The sequence below is a fragment of the Meleagris gallopavo genome, chromosome 2, assembly GCF_905368555.1.
Source record: "Meleagris gallopavo chromosome 2, MGAL_WU_HG_1.1, whole genome shotgun sequence".
Lineage (NCBI taxonomy): Eukaryota > Metazoa > Chordata > Aves > Galliformes > Phasianidae > Meleagris > Meleagris gallopavo.
The window spans coordinates 101,149,685-101,171,077 of NC_139405.1; the positions used below are offsets into that span (position 1 = coordinate 101,149,685).

The window sequence follows — 21,393 nt, forward strand, 5'->3', positions numbered from 1 at the left end:
GTAGCCCTAATTTCTGTTTCAGAGGAGACATTTAGTAATCAAATAAGGAAAACTGTCAGTGTGTGGTCTTTGGTCTATATTCCGTAGATATGAGTGCATTTATCAACCAGTTTTGCTAATCCGTTTTTTTTCTATTAGACAGTCACATTGCAATCTTTAATCTTTTTGTTCTCTAAACTGAGTTTCTGTATTTAAACCTTCTTGTCAGATACTGAACTCAGTCAGACAAATCTAGGACCCAGCTGCCCACTTTCAGGTGCTGACAGCATGATGAACTATGACTCCCATTTGTGGTTAATGTGAACTGAGCCATGGTGTGCTCACACAGTATAACAGAAATATGGCACAAGACATTAGTGAGGAAAATAAAACAATCAAATCAATGTAAGGTTAATGTTAAAAAGCTTTCTTTGGACCAGGAATGAGCTTTGGCCAAGTAAACAGACAAGCACCTTAAGCCTAAACTTCCATTCATGCTTCCTTCGCATGCTCTAAACTTTGGTTTGGAAGTTAAGGATTCAACAGCTACAACACAGATCTTAAGAAGTGGCATAATATAGGTAATTAGGTAATCCTACCTAACATGAAACTCTGAAAATTCCTCATGCTCTTAATCCTTATGTTTTATGTTGCAAAAAAAATCAGAATTTTACCATTTATGTTGGTCACTTGACTTCTCAACTTTCATGGTTTCTTTCTTGCTGCCTCTACAGCTACAAGCAAGAACAAGACTAGATTGGAGATCAGGCAGATGTACAAAGTAGACCTTTGGAAATCTCTTTAACTTGAGGTATTACTACCATGCAGCAAGCAATTATGAACAACTTAACTGCTCTGTTTCTCAGTGCATGAAGCAGCAAGGCTGAGCAGAACTACTGAGAGCTGAGAGGGAAGAAATCTCTTGCTGTGCTTAAGGGACTGCCAATTTAGCAGTTCCCTCTTTTGAAGAATGAAAAGTGAAAATCCATGTAATAGTGAAGAGGGTATGAGAGAATAGATTAAAGGGCCGAACACAGAATCATAGAATCATTTAAGCTTGAAGAGACCCTGAAGTACAACCATCAACCTAACACTATCATGCCCACCACTAAGTCACATCCCTAACTACAAGGTGTCTACTAGATTAGAAGATAAAAGCTTGAACATTCCTTTCCTCAGAAAGCAGATACATGGAGCTAGTCAGTAATTCTCTCTGAAAACAATCACTGAGAGAGGACAAGCCCAGAAAGAGCAAGCAAGCATGGGAGTAACTAAAAAGGAAATGTTTTTTTGTTTTTGAAAGTCTTAGATCTACATTTTATAACAAATCAAATAGCAATTTTTATTTATTTATTTTTATTTTTTCATAGAATCACAGAATGGCTTGGGTTGGAAGGGTCCTTAAAGATTGTCTAGTTCCTGCCATGGGCTGGTTGCCCCATCCAGCCTGGCCCTGAACGCTCTCAGGGATGGGGCATCCACAGCTTCTCTGGGTGTCTGCACCACCACTTGTGGTGGCTGTTGTCCTTTTTTCCATTTTTTTTAAATCTCTCTAGATTTTTTTTTTCCCTAGAAACTCCCTTACTGCTTCAAAGATACAGCATCTTATTTATTTTATTTCATCAGGTTTAATAACTTATGCTCATTACTTCTTGCTTTTTCCAAATAACAGAGTTGTTAGCATAGGCACCAAGTTCGTATTGCTTGCTTTCCTGGCTATTCCAGTAGACTTACTGATACTGCTGGGGCCTCACTGGGAGAATATACTTCTCCAAACTTTGTAACCTGTTACAACGTGGATTATGCAGCCTGTATAATGTGGACATTGTCAACAAGAGCAAATTTTATTAATTGCTGCTTCAGATCACCTGTGCTTCCTGGCACATGCTCCCAAAAGTTTGCTGTCTATAAGGAACTGATAGAGAACTGCCAAATAGATATAGATACATATATATATAAATATATATTAGAGAAACAGTCCAATTCTAAGACCAATTTAAGACATCCATACAGTTAAATTGACATCTCTCACTGAAGGCAGCTGAACTCAGATCCATAACTAAATCTGTGCAAAACAGCATTCGATTCCTTTATTTTTTTTTTATCCTCTCAACTCTTAAAGGTGAATGAAGGTGAACGTACATCACCCAGTGCTGCTTGCTTATTTTTTATATGTAGAGCTCCTATATCTGGAATGGACATACTGCCCAGGAGCTGTGGGGTCTCCTCTTTGGAGTTCTCCAAAAGCCACCTGCATGTGGTGTGAGGTACCCTGGGAGTCCCTGCTGGAGCAAGGGTTGGGCCAGATGGACCTGAAGGTCCCTGCCAACCTCAGACATGCTGCGATTCTGTGATGTTTTATTAGCTGCTATTAGCAAAATCAACCAAGTCCTAATAATATTCTTTTGCATCATTGAGCCACAGTAACAATGTACGGTTTTGAATTACATATCACATAAAATTTATTTGCTTAAGCTTACACAAACCCAGTGATTTTAAACTCTCTCTTCAACGAGCTTTATAAGAAGGGAAATGTTTATATTGCATAGTAATTTAATTCATTACTGTTAATTCACTACCACAAAGGTGCTAGCATTTCAATAGCAACATCACATACATAAGATAAATTCTGGAACAGAATGAATTTTATTAGCTAGGAAATGTGTCAATCTTTTGATTAAATTAACAAAGAAATTGAGTGCTTTAGGAAATAGTAATACCATCAGCAAAGCACAAAGAATTAGTCCAAGTAAGGATTTGTATTTTAGGAGAGAATGCCTGGAGGATGTAGTGTATTTGTGAGTCAACCTCAAGCTCCAACAACTGTGAAAACAATCTGTTAGCTTCTTTCTTCAGTGCTGCTAGCCGAATGAAGAATGAAGATTATGAGGTTAAGACCAAGCATCAGTTAAGCTGCAGAGTACAATCCTGCAGTTTTCCATCCACAAAGTGTAAGGACGATTAATATTTTGAACACCATGAGAAAAATTCAGAGCAGTCTGACAAGCTCTGAATGCTCTACTTCCCACAAAAAGGAGACTCTTAAAAGATTTGACGCCCACCATGGTAACTGAAAAGTGTCCTTGGTTAGATGTGTACCAGCAAACAGAGCAACCAAGAGCTGCTCCCTGATCCTGAGATTAAGGATGGCATAGAATCATAGAATCATAGAATTGCTCAGGTTGGAAAAGACCTTCAGAATCATGGGATGGTCAGACACAGCCATGGCTGAATTCTTCCCAACTCAAAACAGAACGTTTGTATCCAAACTATTGGTAATGGATTACGTCCTCTGCCAAGCTCAGACCCATGTCAGATGGGTCTCACACTGGCAATTCCTGTTTCTATTCTCTTTCAGGAAAAGATAGCAGTGCTCCACAGTAGCACAGAAAAAAAATAAAAATATCACAGTGCTCCACCTATCTGCAGAGCACAGGGCTCACAAAGTTAAGAGCCACCAAGAAGGACAGAAGTGGAGGCAGTACTTCATCCTTGTCACGCCTTCCATGCTCATCAAGTTCCCTCCTCACTGCACAGAAAATCTAGTCTACTCTTGGATAGATCATGAAAGGGATTTAAATGGGGCAACAGAAATGAAGCCTGCTGAATGACCACTCCAAAAACAAACGTTTACTGAATCATTTGAGCACTAAGTTCAATGCATTAACCTCTAGCTCAAAATAATAAACTGTAAGCAATAAAGGCCTTTTAAAAGCAGAGAATTTAAGACCAAAACCAAAGCTCATATAATAAAAGAATATCACATAAGAACTACACAAAAATAAAATCAAATGATCTAGCTACTAAAATACACATATGCGCTCAAAATCTTGTGGGAATCAAATATTCCAGTAAAAACAAAGGGAGAGATGGAAACACAAGTTTCTTATTATCACACTTCATACGTTATAAAACCTAACAGTTAACTTATTTTTGGCAAAGGGACAAAGGTTGCACAACACTCTGGCTTGTACAAATATTTTCTATTGTTAAATGCATCTTAAATATGGTTTATTGTATAATTTCATGCATACAGTGCACCATGAAGTCTAAATGTGTCCCAGGGATACCTACAATGCAAAACATTGATAAGTAACACGCTGCCAACATCCAATGGGTCAAGTGTAAAAAAATTACTCAACAATTCATAGTTCAATTGAAACCAGGTAAAACCATTTGTGTAATAAGCACTGTACAGATGTTGACCAAAGAAAGTTGGTATTTTTGGACAAATTACTACACATGATATTTTCTAGAACACTCCCTCCTGAAAAGATAAAACAGCAATAAAAGTTATCTCCAAAAAAAAGCCCTCCTTCTTTATAATCACAGAGCGAAATATGCTTGGGGAAATATGGAAGGTTAACATATAAGGTTAACTTCATGTTTCACTTTTTTGTTGCCATTTTCTTTAAAGGGAAAAAAAAAGTCAGATGTGCAGTGGAAATGGTTATGAAGATGTGGAAGAACCTACTCATGCATATGTTAAACACAGTCTTTACGCTAATACTGCACTCCCTTTCACTGAAGTGCTTATAACGTAAAAGAAGAGGCAAGAGCGAATATAACAAATATAATAACAAATTCAGCATTCTTCATTGACCATCCACTAGCAGAGTGAGTTATCAGTGAGTGCTAACAGTTCTCTGTCTCCCAAGCTGACAGTATCCTTCCTCATGTTTCCTGCTGCTTCACAGCGAGGAAGAAAATTGTTCAGATGAACAAAGGTAAGAATATGCAGTTACACCTCCAATTCTTCTTACACAAACCAGGACTGTGCTGCAGAAGCACTGATATGTATCAAAATTTAAAAATAATGCCTTTTCGAGCAGTTCTTATCACAGTTTATTTTATTATTTTCCATATGATTTTCCACCTAGAGTTAGCAATCTGCTTTTCTGGAGATCTTTGATCCTTGAAAAGCTCTTATTAAAATCATAACCAGTTTTTGATGTTTTTTTGATGTTGAAACATAATTTAATTACCTTATATCTAGCATCTGCTTACGTATTATTTCACCCAGAGGGTGGTGACGCACTGGAACAGGTTGCCCAAGGAGGTTGTGGATGCCCCATCCCTGGAGGCATTCAAGGCCAGGCTGGATGTGGCTCTGGGCAGCCTGGTCTGCTGGTTGGTGACCCTGCACATAGCAGGGGGGTTGAAACTAGATGAGCATTGTGGTCCTTTTCAACTCAGGTCATTCTATGATTCTATGATTATGTAAAGATGATAAGACAACAAGAAAGCCTGAAACATATTTATCGGCATTAATAATCATTTGTATTACGTGGGCATTTTGAGGTCCAGATTTAGAACAAGACCTTCATCTTACAGTAAACTACTTAATTATATTTTATTTGGCTTAGTCATTAATGTTTTCATTTCATTTTAATGAGAACTAGGATTGAAAGCTCGCCTATACAAGAATACAGCTTCCACAGGAAAGTCCTGGCAATATTCACAGGCTAACCATGTCCATTGTTTTGCTAACAATGCAATTCCCATGCTTCAAGGTTGAGGTACCTGAAGTTCTGATGCTCGCTTCATCATCTCCAGTGTGATGTAGCAACCAATAGAATGAGCAATCAGTACCAGCTTTATATCTTTAGATACGTTCTTTTTAAGGAAGTTCAGCTTATGTTCTACTTGTCCATTAAGTCCAAACACATCCTCCAGCTCCTTAATGTCTGTGTCTGAAACACAAGAGAAGAGAAAAAGTCCTTTGTTTTAATAAAAGTTTCAACTATCTCAGCTTTGTCTATTTTTTTTGGAAAATTCTGAAATACAACTTTTAATTAAAAAAAAAAAAAAAAGTAAGCAGAGCTGGTAAATGGCAGACCATCATTAAATGTGCAGGCATATACAACTAGCCAACTAGAAAAGGATACAACTCATGGAGCTTGATGGTTCATCGTCTGGTATGGTATTTGTTTGGTACCAGGCCAAACTCACAATAAGGGTTCAGCTTAAATTAACCCAACTTTATATTGCAAGTTCAGGACCTAATACAGCAATACTGCTCAGGAACAAGAGATCCTTCACTCAAGACAAATGACCAGCAATGTTACCATATGCTGAGGACAGCCAGATACCTAAAGTCTCTTGTCTTAATAAATGCACAGAAAAAAATAGGGTGAAGAAAAATATGGAATGCATATACACCAACATGGAGCACCAGCACTTACACAAATTACACTGTTTATCACTGTTTATCACTGTTTCAGCTACAAAGCGCATCAGGTGAGAGCTTCAGGTTTCCATGTCATTGTATGATTTCATTCCTGTTCTGTCAGGGACCTCCCAAAGGAGCTTGGGCAATCACTAACAATGAGAACTTCACCAGTTGCTTCCTGGCCAGCCAACAAGACTGGGATAATCCAGACTGTAACAAGTTGCAACAATTAGGGCTTCGTTAGCACTGGCTCATGATGTGGGTGACATGGCTCTGAAGTTCCAAGTCTAAGGGAACTCACAGAACTTTAATCTGCTAGAAGAATACTCCACCTGCTAAAATAAAAGGTGTGCTAAGGATACACCACTTCAGTTTAAGCTGGGCTGCAGTATGGAAAAGAATGCAAGAAAAAACAAGAATGAAAAACGAGAGACAGAAAGCGTGAAGGAACTTGTAAGAGAAAGCAAGCTCACAGAGAGGCCCACTTCAGATGTAGCTGGTTTTGTACCTGCGAAGAGGAAGTGATAATAGACACCTTTCTAACTATCCATTATCAAATTACGATGACTTACAGGTCCTTAAATCTCTGTGTAGTAAATCTGTAATCCCAAATGCTAAGAATTACTAATACAAATGAGTTAGGGGAATTCTGGCCGCAACAGTAGTAATTGGTAGCATGAGTTGGCGCTAAATCGCCTCTTCGATGATCTGTATAATACATAATGTTTTGAAGCAAAATAATTGTTTTAAAATGTGCTCTGATGCCTTTTTCCTGAGCTTAAAATATTACCACAGAGGCAACAACAAGCACATTTTTCTTCAGTTAAACTAGTATTTCTACTAAAACTACTTATGATCACAGCCCAACATAATTTATAGTAGTTTACTCTGAATGAAAAAGACCAAAACACACTTACGGAATGTAACATTGGATTAGAAGTAATATATTACCTATTAGGCTTTCTATAAGTAATGTGAAACAAGAAGCTTGTTCAGTTTCCCAAAACCCAAAGGCCAACACATTGTTTTTAATCTCAGTTTCCATTTTTAGTGAGAGCTACTTTTTATTTATTTATACAGTAGCTTAACCTCATGCAGGAGTGGGCTGCCTACACTGCCAGTCTAATTAAGGGTATATGTAAAACACATAATACACAGAATACTAGAAATACAGTGACCCACTGGATACAGGAACAAGTGACAGAGTATGTTACATTGAACATAACTGTATTGTCACGTGTTGGGTTGAAGAGGCCAATTTTCCTCTGTAAACATTACCGGTCATTCCCATATTTTATTTCTCAGGCACTGACATCTTCAGTGATTTATCAGCAAGTCTTTTAATGTTGGACATTCCATTCATAGCATTCGTTCTTGAAAAAAAGGGGATTTAACAAGAATTTCTGCTTCTTCTAGGCTAGAGAAAGGGAAAAGGAGTAAAGTAGGAGTAGAAATCTTCTAGACAACCTCTCCAGGTTCGTAAAACTACAGAGACCAAGCAGGAAAGAACACAAATTCTATTTGCATTCTTCATACAACTTTATGGTTTTGAAGCAATTTTATAATACCACTGTCAATACACATGACAGAAAATTATGGATGTCCAGGTTAATGGCTGCTTTTCTCAGCAAAAACTCAATATCTGCTACAAGCAAAATGCTGGAAGTTACTGCAATGTTGTTAATGAACAATACAGCAAATACAGCCTTGCATGGCCTCAACACTTTCCAAATCAAGGTTAACTGTTTAACAGTTAATTAATTAATTAACTAAGTCGTTTCTTAAGACATTAGATATTTAATTCAATATTTACTTATCCACTAAAATAGCAGTGTAGAATTCAGGTTAACATACTCAAAATTATTACTGATTTCGTTAGTGATGTGCCTACTGAGAACCAGTTCTGTTGCCAAAGTAAGAATGTGAAGGAAGGGTAATGGCTGTGCGTGCAGGATTAAAAACAGAGAATAAGGGCTTTTTCCTCCTGTCATTTGCTCAGGCCTGAGTTTAGGACTCGAACATACTGAAAGTGAGTCCTAACAGCCAGTGCTGACTCAATAGAATTGTTCTAGAAGTTTAATACAACTTTTCCTTCTCTTCTGTAACACTGGTTTGTTGCCAAAACAAATTGCATTGGTTTTGCTTCCAGAAAATCCACCTTGGATGAGCATGCAGCACAGGGTCTGGAGATGTAACTGTCATCCCAATAGACCCAGCACTCTCGTCAGGTGAACTCCAGTATCACATAACTCTACACTGAAATACATATTTTATTTTACTTCTGGACAAATATAAAAGTGCCCATGTCTCATGGCAATTTGTGTTTCCTCAGTACAAATGATGTGCTTATAACAGTCCAAAATATGTGGAGCTGGGCCGTGTCATACATCGGAAAGATTTATTTATTTATTTTATGGAATAATATCGTCCAGGGATTATCCAAAATCAACATGTATTTCTTGGGTGGAGGAGCTTAAATTGGTTCTTTATATAAGCAAACAGACTTGCACAAACACACTGGCAGTCAGCTTTGTGATGGCTGTACATCAGAGGAGGGACCAGAGAGTGAATTACTTCACCTCAGGTGTGGAACAAATGGCGTGGCTGAAATAAAGCTCATTTAAGCTCTTTTCAGATAGTAGAAATTACATGACTTGTACCTTATGCCGCAAACACCCCAGCTGGGCCAAAGCATGTGATTGCAAGACTTTACTTAGCTGAAGTGTATTAAAAGAAATACTGTATTTCTTTGTTTTCTTTGGCAAAACATCAATCTTCTGATGTGCTTTTGGAAAAACAAATGCACAATCACTTTAATGAATCTCTTTTTCTGACCTCTGCTAAACCCAGTGTCAGAAAACAATGATAGATTAAAATAAAGTGTTTGCTCTGAGATTAGTCGACAAGTTAATCTTGCTGGGGAAGAGGACTTCACTTTTTAGCAAAATAACAGAGAATTTTGTTTGTTTTTCTGCTGTGTACGCATGGGAAATTCTTAGGCAAAAAAAAAAAAAAAGCACATCAGTTACATGAGCAGCCTTTATACTGTAGATTCCTGAAATTAAAAATTATTCAAAAATCATAGATTCCCTTTTCCTTCAATGATTCAAAAAGATACTGGAGGCAAGATTTTCCAGTGCTACTATTAGAGTTCACACACTTAGTGCATGTGTGTGCACCTCCCTAATTTCACAATGGAATGCTTGTACATCCAAATGCCCCGCTACCCTGCTCACAGAGAATAACAGTATTCCAACTCGGTATGGAGACACTTATCTGACTGTCAGATAGCGACTCTAAGTTTGTCTCAGGATCCATTCATATGTGAGGTCTGGGAATTGCTCAGGAACAATGAGCATGAAAATATACTTTTATTCTGTTTTTCTAAGAAAGAGAAGAAGATAAAGCCTCATAAAAATTGTGAAGCAGAAAAACAACAAACAACCCACACAAACTCCCCAAGTTTTTTGTCCCTAACACAAATACATGTAGCATATTTTGTGCCAAGACAAAAGACTAACCACGTTACTGACCTAGCCTAAGCATGGGATGCTCCACATAGCTTATTAAAAAAAAAATAATCCTGCTTTATGGAGAAACAGAACAAGCCAATCAGAAATCATAATAACAAATGAAATAACCATTCTTTTTGCTTGGTTATTAAGCATCTGAAAACCTCCTTGATCCAGAGAGTTTCACCTAAGACTCATGTTGCTGTCTTGCCTCAAATCCCAAAATGAAAGGGAAAAAAAAAGTTTTCTACTTTCTTCACTTTGCTTGTATTTAATAAATTAATCATAGAAAGGATGATAACTGCATGGGAAAACAGAAGACAGAGCAGCACCTTTTACATCAAGCTCTGAAAACAGCACAACGCTTTTTTCCATAATATTCTACTGCAAGTTTGGCAGTAGAAATGAAAACACCTCCATCTGCCCTGCATGGAAGGGATGAGTGAGAAATCCCAGACACAAATGTTTCTATGAACAGGAGACCAATGATCCCTCGAAGACACAACAACACAGGTTTTACTTTTCCTTGACTACTGGGGACATACTGCAGTGATAATGACATGGTGCCACTGACCATGGAACCCACAGGCCACAATGCTTTGTCAGTGAGACCCATAAGGAGCCCCTTCACCAGTCGTTTACTCTAGAAGGCAGCACCAGGATATCTAAGGACAAACTCTAGTGGACTTAGAATGTGGCCAAGAATTTTCAGAACTGAACCTTTTACAGAAGTACGTGACTGGAAGCTGAGCTCAGAGCTGGAAAGGGGTTCACCTCTTCCTCTCTTACATGGTTCCTTTCAGCTGGATGACATCCCCATACTGCTATGTGATATCAGTGAGGAGAAAAGTTTAAACACACAAACATGCAGTAAAATCGTGAGAAAGTATCAAGAGGAAAGAAAGCAAACCAGGAAAAGACATTGACAGGTCAATGATGATACCAAAGCTTAGGAAAGGGAAGGTACATGGCATCACTGTGACCAAGCAAATAGCTCAGGAGAGCTAGCTCAGGGTCACCTTAGGTACATTCCGTCCTCAGAGATCATAAGTGAACATAACACACTGGACCAAGCGTTTTAGACTTTTCCTATACAAACACTGGGGGGCAGAAGCAGCAACTGGGACTGTGTAACTGGTGCTTAGACGGAGCAGTCAGTGGAAGGTTTAATCTCTGCCTTCACGTGGTGATGGACAGAAAGCTGCCCCATGCCTAAATTATCTAGGAGGATTACTTGCTAAACAGGGCTGCATAGTCAGAAGTCAAATTCTGACTGTAAATCATCTGTAAATCAAATAATCCATGTGATTTTGTTCTTACAGCAAAACACAGTAATTTGTTACCAATGGATGACGCCATCTCAAAATGTTTAAAGAGAATTGTAAGCTTAAAAATGGAGCTTTCCGGTTTGTGGGTCTAAGATGGGAAAATCTTTTAGAAAATACATCTCCTAAAGATATATTGCTTGAAGCCTGAATGCTTCACCCAATCTTTCATTTGATTACTGAACCCTGGATAATTTGTATGAGCGAGTGATAAAATGCCAATGAAATGGGATGGAAACCGTGAAAGAATGTTCAATAAATACTGAAGAACTCCTACTGACACCAGGAACCAGGTTTTAAAGCATTGTGTTTTAGATTAACCCTTAGACCTTCATCTGGCCCTGGTACCCTCAGGAACTGTTCATGCAACTTTTAAGATAAACATACCGCTCATTAGTGTTTATTGGAGTAATTACTTTTTGTAAAGGTATCCTCTACAAATAAATTGCCATTTACTCAAGACACTGTAGTGGTCATTGGCATTATTTTCTTTATTAGAAAAACAACAAGGCCTTAGTTTGTAAATTAAACTACCTATTTCCTTTGCTATCTATATACCTATTGCTGGGACGCTTTATTTAACATCTAATCTGTTGTCGAAAGGAAGCTGTGGTATAATTAAAATAGTACTGGTGTAGTCTGACAGAATGGACTAACGTAACATATACTAAAAACAATTTTGATTCAAAATGTATAGGAGTACATTGAACTTCCTAAATGAAGACATTTCTGAGATGCTTCTTGTTATTTTGCATTCCCAGTCTTGCTTCCCTCTGGTGAGAGCAGCTGTTACTGAGTATGAGATAACAGCACAAGTGCAGAGACAAAGTTGTGCTGGTTGCTTTTAATTTAGGCAAAGCAAGCAACTTTAAGCAGTGTTTTATTGTGAAGTTCTATGACAATGTTTACTTCCATTATCATTTTTACATACATAAACCAAATTTAATGTCCATCATAAATGGATTTTTCTGTATCTGAATGATTGCATTTTACTGTCAAGCTGAATAACTGCAGAAAGTGCATTTTATAAGAATTTTCAACGTTTTTATAACAAAAATAACAAAAAGCAAAATAAAACAAATAGAATTTGAGAAAGAAATGGCTAGAGAACCACTAATGTATAGGAGCAGATCTACATTTCCATCATAAAGTTACTTCAAGGAGCAAAAGTAAAAAGATCTGAACAGACAGGAAGCTGATTGTTCATGTTAAATTTCTTGTTTTCTGGATACTTTCAATCTTCAGGAAGAAGTATGCCATGAGGCATGCACTGAAACATGAAAGGACTCCACATTGAGCATGAGCATTACAATGGGTTTATCGTACCAGCAGCATGTGTCCAAACAACACAGTGAAAAGCCTATACTTCCATTATCTGCTAATTTGCTGAGCTAGGTTGCAAAAAATCAGTCCAGATCCAACAAATCCCACTTTCATGCCCCCAGAAGGCTGTTTTCCTTGCTTTCCCTGGCAGGTGGTACTCCTCCAGATGTCTACCTTGAGTGTTTCCCTTAGGAATACCCATTTCACATATGGTCTGAAATATCACCCAGTTTTACAAGGGTAAATGTTTTTTACTGGTATTTGAATTATCTTGCACCATCAGCCTTGATGCATGTGATGTACGAGTCCATCCAGGAAAAACACACACACAGGGCGTTGCTCCCTAAGGTAGTTCTGTACTGCAAAGCACATTAGTATCAAGATCTTTCTGAGTTTGGCCAGATCTAACAGCTTCCAATTCCACATGGTGAAAATTCAGTCTTGAAAAACTAAAGCACGGGACTTTCTTACTGAATAAAGCAACAAAAAGCAACTTAGTAAAAAGCACATTTCAACAACTTGTGTTGGCACAGGTCGACAAAGGAAGAAAACTAAAATAATGACATGCTGCACATCTTCAAGACTGTCTACATCTAGCATGACAATAAGAAACAAAGAAAGGATAGCGGCAATTGTATGAGCATTGAAATGAACAAAAAATATTGGATGTCATTTAATAGGAATGGATTCAATAGGTGTACGATAAATAAAACACTGCACCATAGTAGGTAAGTCTAACAGTCACACCTATTGAAAACAGCACTTCAGAAGTTTGGGAAGTTTAAACAGATAGAAGTAGAGAAACAGAGGCTGAGAGCAAATAAAGGAGAGCCGAAGCTTGGAGCAAAGACAGACAGCTGGCCAAGGAAGACAACCCATGTTATTCCACAGACAGGGAGTAAAAAGAATTATTTTAGAAGTGGGAGAAAACGGCAAGGAATACAGCATGGAATTAAGAGGGGGGGAGCAGAACAAGTGAGCAGCTAAGAAGGTAACTGGATAGACATCTATACAGTAACACAAATAACAATATGGGATTTGTACCTTACAGCCACATACAGCAAGGTGCAACTGAGCAGATCAATGGGTGACATTTGCTGAACCACTCAACACTTTGCTGAAACTACAATAAAATTTTTGGTTTGTTACATCGGCCCTAATTTCTCTAGAAAATCCATCCCCAAATTATAGTCAGAACTGACATAGACAAAGACTAAAATGTTCAAATAAGGGTAAGTCTTGCAAGTAATACTAAAATAACAAGACTGCATTTCCTACCATAGTGGCACTAGCTACCATCATGGCATTTGGATGACATTTAGTAGAACGTAGGGCTTTTTCTTTACTCCTGGATATATTTGTCTCAGCTGATGCTGCACTGATAGAGTCATACAGGAAAGTGCAGATTTGTATCTTCATTTGTTCATGGAAACGTTAAATTTAGTATCTACTACCACCTGAAGCAACAGGTCCAGATGATATAATAACACTGATCAGCATCCTTCTTACTTTAAGGAGTAAACGACCCACTTAGGCAAACATAACATTGTTTCATCTTTAACTCGTATTCTTCAAAAACTACAGATCGTAAGAAGTTTTCAAAATTATATCTCAGATTCTGTCATGGTTTTGGCTGGGATAAAGTTAAATTTTCTTTGAAGAGGCTTGAATGATGCAGTTTTAATGAAAACAGTGACGATAGCACACTGGTGGTTTAGCTGTTGCTGAGCAGTGCTGCACAAAGCCAAGGACATTTCAGCTTCTCACAGCACCCTGCCAGTGAGGAGATGAGGGGCACAAGGAGCTTGGAGGGACAGAACCATGACAGCCAAAATGATGTCCTGTACCACAGGGTGTCATGACGGGCAATAAGAGCTGGGGGGAAGAAAACATGTAAAAACCTGGTTGTATTAAAAGCAAAGCTAAAGAGAGAAAGTCTAATTTCACTTTGTACTTTCTTAAAATACAGCAGATTTCTTTATCACTTGCTGACGTTTGAAGTAAGAACACGAAAGTAAGACAGAGTGCAAACTGTCTATCTTTGGGGAAGAAACACATTTCTGTCAAATTAACCACTTTAAATTATGATTTATACCTTTCCCACTGCTAAATTGTTTTAAAACTGACAGATTTATTCCTACAATCAAGACAGCAGTTTCCTTTCTAGCCTCCTGCTGAAAATGCTGCAGGTTTCATTCACAGTCACCTGGCTGAACTACAGAGCAGAGCAGGTATGGCAACAGGCCAAAGATTCTGTGATGACTTTATTTTTTTTTGGAGTTTTGCATTATAACTGAAACAGATATTAATGCATTACTGTTACAAAGCTGATCTGTCATTACAGATGAAACTACCCATGCCTTTATAACATCATTTCTATTGAAAGATAACAACTGAATTTGAACTATGCCCTACACATAAGCAGATTTAAATATGATCATGTTTAAATATATATTGATGTGCATTCAGGAATATGAAACGTAGTCTCTTCATGATTAACTGCAGGATTAAGTTTCTCTCAATTATGCAAACAGTAGGTAATGGAGTCTCAGAGGTAATATGTCTGAAAAGTTTTATTCTCAAAACTAAAAAACAGCCACTAAATAAACCAAACAAAAACAGAAGCATTACAGCAGCAATCCTAGAGAACTTCAGTAGAGTCTATTGTATGGTTTAGCCCAACAGTGGTTAATTTAGCAACTAAGCAGCCACTTGACCTTGCTACTAATTTGAGAGCTGTAGTAAAGAAGATTTTAATTGCTGTATTATTCTCAAAACATAGCATTTAAACTTTAGAAAAATAAAAGTATGTCCAGCCTAAAGTAAAAGAATAGTCCAATGCTGCATCAAAGGGAGGTAAAAAGAAAGACTCCTTTATCCAACAAGAAATGTGAGTCCCTCATATGCGTCCTGGCTCCACAATATTGCTACCACTTAGTCCTTACTCACTTCTCAAAGCAAAAAGCTTTTACCCACATCTTGGTAAGAGATGTAACATAATGCACTACAGCTATGAGCAATTCATTAATGAAGCTGACTATCTAAGAGTGAGGCCACCTGCATTTCTGCCTTACTCTCTTCCAAGTTTCCCTGAAACACCTGTATTTCTCTTTAAAGAAAAGGAAACTCCTAAAACCACAGCAAACAGAGGCTGAAGTTTCAAATCTGAGTATTTTCTGAATCTGGAATTCTGCTGTGCATTGCTGATAGTTTCTCAGCCTTGTGACTGCAGATGACAGTGAAATAAAAACCAAATTACTGATAAACTCTGGATTGACTGCATTAGGATCTTAACCATTTTTGGCAAGCTTTGTGGTATCAAAATTAAATTCAAGGCCTATACCCCAAAGTAGAAATTGTAATTAAGAAATAAAAAAACGTATTGATCTATTTTTTTCCCCAGAAGTAACCTACATAGTGAATAAAATTTTGGTTCAACTATTGAAATAAACCCAGGCCTGATAAACCTTCAGAGAGCAAGGATTATTTTCTGCTATGGGGATTGTCCATGTTCAGTCTTTTAGCAAATGTAAATGCATTTCCCAGTCTGACTTGTATTAAAGGATTCTTAAGCATTCTCTCTTGGGAAAATAATCAGAACCATTTCAATATTTTGTTTATTGAATTATTTCACTTTTCAACTTTCCCTACAATAGAATGGCAAAACATCACATCACTCTCATTTCAGTGAACTATAACACACCTTCTAAAGTCAGGACACTAAGAGATATAAATGTTACCTCTTCATAGGGTTCAAATTCTTAAACACTTTTTTTCCCCTTCACTAAACAGCCATCTGCATCTAATTAGAAGCGATGGTATCAGCTGGAGAACATACCTAAGTCATGGGGTGAAAGGCAGAAAATGATCCATAAACAATCTCAAAACCTACATCCAAAGTTTCCTGGAATGCACTGAAGACATTACACTCTCCAAGAGATGCTGGGGTTTTTTTTAATGTTCTGTTTTCTGGATAAGGATCCAGAAGAATGTATCAGGTTTCAAAAATTGTTACTTTAAAAAACACCCTTGAATTAGAATTATATTAACCTTATGTATAGATACAGATGAACTAAGCTTTAACGGGGGAATTGGTTGAATAAAGTGCTAGAATGGATTATAAAGCTTTTCATGGATTTTAAAAATAATATAAATAGAGAGACAATGCAGACAGATGCAGTGAAAAACCTTGAACAAAACAGAGAACCTGTTTTTCATATTGCTATAACAAAAGTAGAGACAAAGCCCTCTTCTTAGTAACACCAGCAAAAACTGGTGACTACTCCATCAAATGCAAAGGAATATAGAGCTGTGCTTTAGGTGGTACAAGAATCATCTTAACAGTGTTTAGGTGATCATTATGAATAAATAAATGGCAGATAAAGCATGATGTTATGAGCAGGTAAAATTGATAATGTTTTGGTTGGCCAGAAAAGAAAATAATAAAACAATTTAGAAATACTGCACATATGGGAAAGTTTTATTTTTTTAGTTTTGATTCTGACTTGAACGAGATTTTTCAACACACGCTTAAAACTAAGCAGAACTGATTAAAACAATGCCAAATGTCAACATTTCACTCAAATGATTCATTTGCATAATTACAGGCATTGATAACGGCTCCTGTATGAATAATTAACTGCACATGGCACGTGGGAAAGAAGTATTACAGTAAATGGAGTACTGCAGCCTGCTTTTCACATATTACGATTTAAAACATTCCAGTGGGTTCCTACCATGAAGATTTGAAGATCAAAGACCTTCTAAAGCACCACAGATGCTAATTCTCAGGTGTTTTAATACTGACAGAATAGAAAGCTGGTAGCTCTCATTCACCTTAAAGATCATAGAACACAGAATCATAGAATGGCCTGGGTTGAAAAAGACCACAATGATCAATTAGTTCCAACCCCCTGCTATATGAAGGGTCGCCAACCAGCAGACCAGGCTGCCCAGAGCCACATCCAGCCTGGCCTTGAATGCCTCCAGGGATGGGGCATCCACAGCCTCCTTGGGCAACCTGTTCCAGTGTGTCACCACTCTCTGAGTGAAAATCTTCCTCCTAATATCTAACCTAAACCTCCCCTGTCTCAGTTTAAGAACATTCCCTCTTGTCCTATCTTGTCCTATAACGGCTCGTAAACAGCCATTCCCCCTCCTGTTTATATGCTCCCTTCAAGTACTGGAAGGCCGCAATGAGGTCTCCCCAGAGCCTTTTCTTCTCCAAGATAAACAAGCCCAGTTCCCTCAACCTTTCTTCATAGGAGAGGTGCAGCAGCCCTCTGATCATCTTAGTGCCCTCCTCTGGATCCGCTCCAAGAGCTCCACGTCCTTCCTGTACTGGGGGCCCCAGGCCTGGACGCAGTACTGCAGATGGGGCCTCACAAGAGCTGAGTAGAGGTGGACAACCACCTTCCCCCTCCCTGCTGGCCACTCCGTTTTAATGCAGCCCAGAACACCGTTGGCTTTTCGGGCTGCAAGCGCACACTGCTGGCTCATGTCCAGCTTCTCATCTACTAGGACCCCAAAGTCCTTATCCACGGGGCTGCTCTCCAGGAGATCTTCTCCCAGTCTGTATAAATACCTGGGATTGCCCCAACCCAAGTTCAGCACCCTGCACTTCGCCTTATTGAACCTCATGGGTTCATGGTTTTCATGGGCCCATTTCTCCAGCCTGTCCAGGTCCCTCTGGATGGCTTTCCTTCCTTCCAATGTATCAACTGCATTGCTCAGCTTGGTGTCATCCACAAACTTGTTGAGGGTGCACTGGATACCATCATCTATGTCATTGATGAAGATGTTTAAGAGCACAGGTCCCAAGACCAACCCCTGAGGGACACTGCTTGTGACCGGCCTCCACCCTGACACAGACCCACTGATCACAACCCTTTGGCTGTGTCTAGCCAACCAATTCCTAATCCATTAAACAGTCCATCCTTCAAATCCTTACCTCTCCAATTTAGAGAGATAAGCAACAATTAAAAACTTTTATACTGTTTAAAATAAACGAGAGCCACAACATAGCTAAAATTATGAAATGCATACTAACTCCCTGTGCCTTTGTGTGGATTCTTTCCTCTGGGATTATACATAATAATAAGGACAAAAGCTATTAGCTAAAGGTGAATAACTATTTTCAGTTCTCAGACCATCTTTCAATGTCTCCTCTCCTGTTTGCAGCAATACAGACCATAGACCCATTCCCCCACCTCCACAGCAGTGTAACATCTCAAAGACCATCGGCTGCAAACACACACAAGAAGTATTATTGGAAAAGTATTCTTAGTTACCATTAATTCAGCTGAGCAGGTGGAAACCAGTCAGAGAACTGACTCCATTAATCAGCCAGCTCTTCTTGGACCACAAGCAAGTGCCCTGGGAACCACTAGTGGCCACAGACCGCAGTTTGGGAATCACTGTTCTAAATAACACAGAACTCTCTTATTATATAGCACACCATTCTCCTTGTCTTGCTCAGGCTGCTATTTTAGTACTTTTTTCCCTACCACCACAGCATTTCACACGATAGTAGCAATTCATGGTGGACATCTGGTAAATACGACCACACTGTCACATGTCTAACAACCAAGGAGATGATTAACTTGCTCAAGCATAAATTCAGGTTTCCACAAATGATTTTATTAATGTTTTCAGTAGTTTAATGTCACCTCAGCTAGAGGCAGAATCTCACTCAGTCAATTCCGCAGTTCTATTAGCAGTTAGGGGGCTGGACAATCCCCACTCAGATGAGTAGCAACAGTAAAGAACACAGATAAGAAGCAACCAATATACCATATTACTTATGCACACGTGACTTTCAGGTTCTCCATTTCACCTCACACTGATGGCACATTAACATTTGGGATCGCATAATGAATGTCTTCTCAGACTTACCAACCTATATTTTCCTATATTGGTTCTTAATGATGTAACTCAATTTCAATATGGTCTGCAAAGATCCTAGTTTCTGTGCTAAAGAGAAATCAACAATCTTTTGATGGACTGTAATTCCTAGATAGAACTGGCAGCCTACCTACCTCTTTTGTCATGCAAAATGAACTAAGGACAGTTTAACACATTTTACATACATGAAGACACACAACTATTGTCTGCAGTCCGTGGGTATAAAAATTAGACTAGAAAATTATCTTGCAACTTTCTAATTAATAACTTCACTCCAGCTTCCCTGTCATTCAAATACTACTTAATACTGATTCAGAAAGAACAGTAAATACAGGAGACAATCTTTTTCAAAGGATAATCATGCTTTGTTAAAACAATAAAAGTCTTCATTCCTATTATTTTTATAGCCCAAAATTTAACTGTATAGTTTAGAAAATTCTTGAGATGCACCATGAATAAGAAAATGTCATGTGAGCCAGTCCTGTATCACTAAGACACGACCATTCGCTATTTTATTAGCTATATTTAAATTCATCAATTGTATCTCTAAGATCTAAATCACATTACTTTGCATTTTGCATACATAGCACTTCACATATATAGAATACCAGCAAAAATCAGTAAATAATTAATTCTGTTTTCACTTTTCTTTTTTTCTCAACCTCATTTTGCTGCAAAGAAAAGCACCCTGGTGGTCTTGAGGAGAAACAAAACCAATCCCACGATCTCTTATTCTTATTTTGGTCTGAGACATTGTAATTTCTATTTCTTACCAAGTCAGCACAAATGTCCAAATTAAATCATCATAAGGTATGGCTGTCTCATGGCATGTACACCTGCCTTAACTTGGAAGAGCTGATGAGAGTGCTTAGGGGAAAGAAAAAAAAGAAAAAAAAAGATGTAGAATGTGTTGGAAAAACTTAGTTTCAAGGAGCTGCTATCCAACTTCTCTTTTTGCTGTGCTTTTACAGGAACTTGAGGGAAGACTGTATATTTTAGTCCCTGTGATGACCATAACACAGCACTGAATCAGCAAAAAATCTCAAATTAGCAATTTGAGAGCAATTTGAACAATTTCAGGATTTGTTCACTGATACGTGTAAGGTTTAACTAACACTTTGTTTCCTATCAAAAGGAGTTGAAGGGCTGTTGAAAAGTTTCCAACTGGCAATTATCCACTGTCATGGTCAAAAACATTTTTTACTGATGGAGGTGCATAATCAAAAAAGTTCATGGATTACTGTTATAAATGAATCAATGTATATTCTACTTTCCTAGTAGCTTTCCTGCCTTTTTAATTTGTAATTTGCTAGACTGCAACTAGAAAAACCTCAATGGCATCCAAGATTCAAATGCTGTCTTAATTTATGCCTTCATCCTTCTTATTAAGAAATACTTAAATACTGAACTTCCTCAAAGGATTTATATAAGAGTGTATCAAATGAAGCCTCATAAAATGCCTGTCAGAAGCATGAAAGGGTTTTGTTTGAATGTAGTTGTTTGTTTTTTTTTTTATAGTGACTACTTAATGACAATACATCCCATAATCCCAGTTTTTTGACAAAATATCCCTTAATTTTGTTTCGTGAAGCATATAACTGACATAGTTTTAACAATGCAGGAACTCTTTCTCAGAAATCCAGAACCTAGAAGGCAGTGAAGATCTACAGAGAACACAATTATTTGTCCCAAAGTATGTGCTTCTGCTGGTCCTTGGGGTTCCGTGGTTTTTGTTAGAATGCCAAAAAATGTAAATCAAGAGCTTCTTGGAGAACTAGAAGATGAGTAATGGGCCCATGATTTTCTATCCTTTTTGTCAGCCAGCTTGCAATTTGCACATATACTGAATTCTTGGTTTGGTCATTTTTACTAAACCTTTGCAGCCAATTCATGAAAACTGTTTTCAGCAATACATGAATAAAAGAAAGGAAATCCGATTCTAATAAAAAGTTTAATGTAATATAATTAATAAAATAATTAAAAGTTGCATTTCATTTCTTCTGTGTCATAAGGATGAGGGAAAACTACCCAAAATCTACCTGTTTTGTAAGTGAATCAAAAAGTAGAAGGACTTCAAGCCACTTTGTGCTTTCAGTTGATTTTCTAATCAAGTGAACCACATTCCTTTTGTTACATTCAAAGCTGCTGCAAAGCTCAGCTATTAACCTGACTTCCAAAG

At 37.9% G+C, this 21,393-nt stretch overlaps 1 protein-coding gene across 2 annotated transcripts in view; it reads right to left on the reverse strand.

Moving 5' to 3' along the window:
- LDAH (lipid droplet associated hydrolase) overlaps positions 1–21,393 on the reverse strand; it is a 109,104-nt gene that overhangs the window by 53,362 nt on the left and 34,349 nt on the right. For both annotated transcript variants that reach the window (XM_085218100.1, XM_085218099.1), the window contains one exon: positions 5,503–5,672. In XM_085218100.1, coding sequence (XP_085074226.1) covers positions 5,503–5,672 — 170 coding nt within the window. The remainder of the gene's footprint in view (positions 1–5,502; positions 5,673–21,393) is intronic.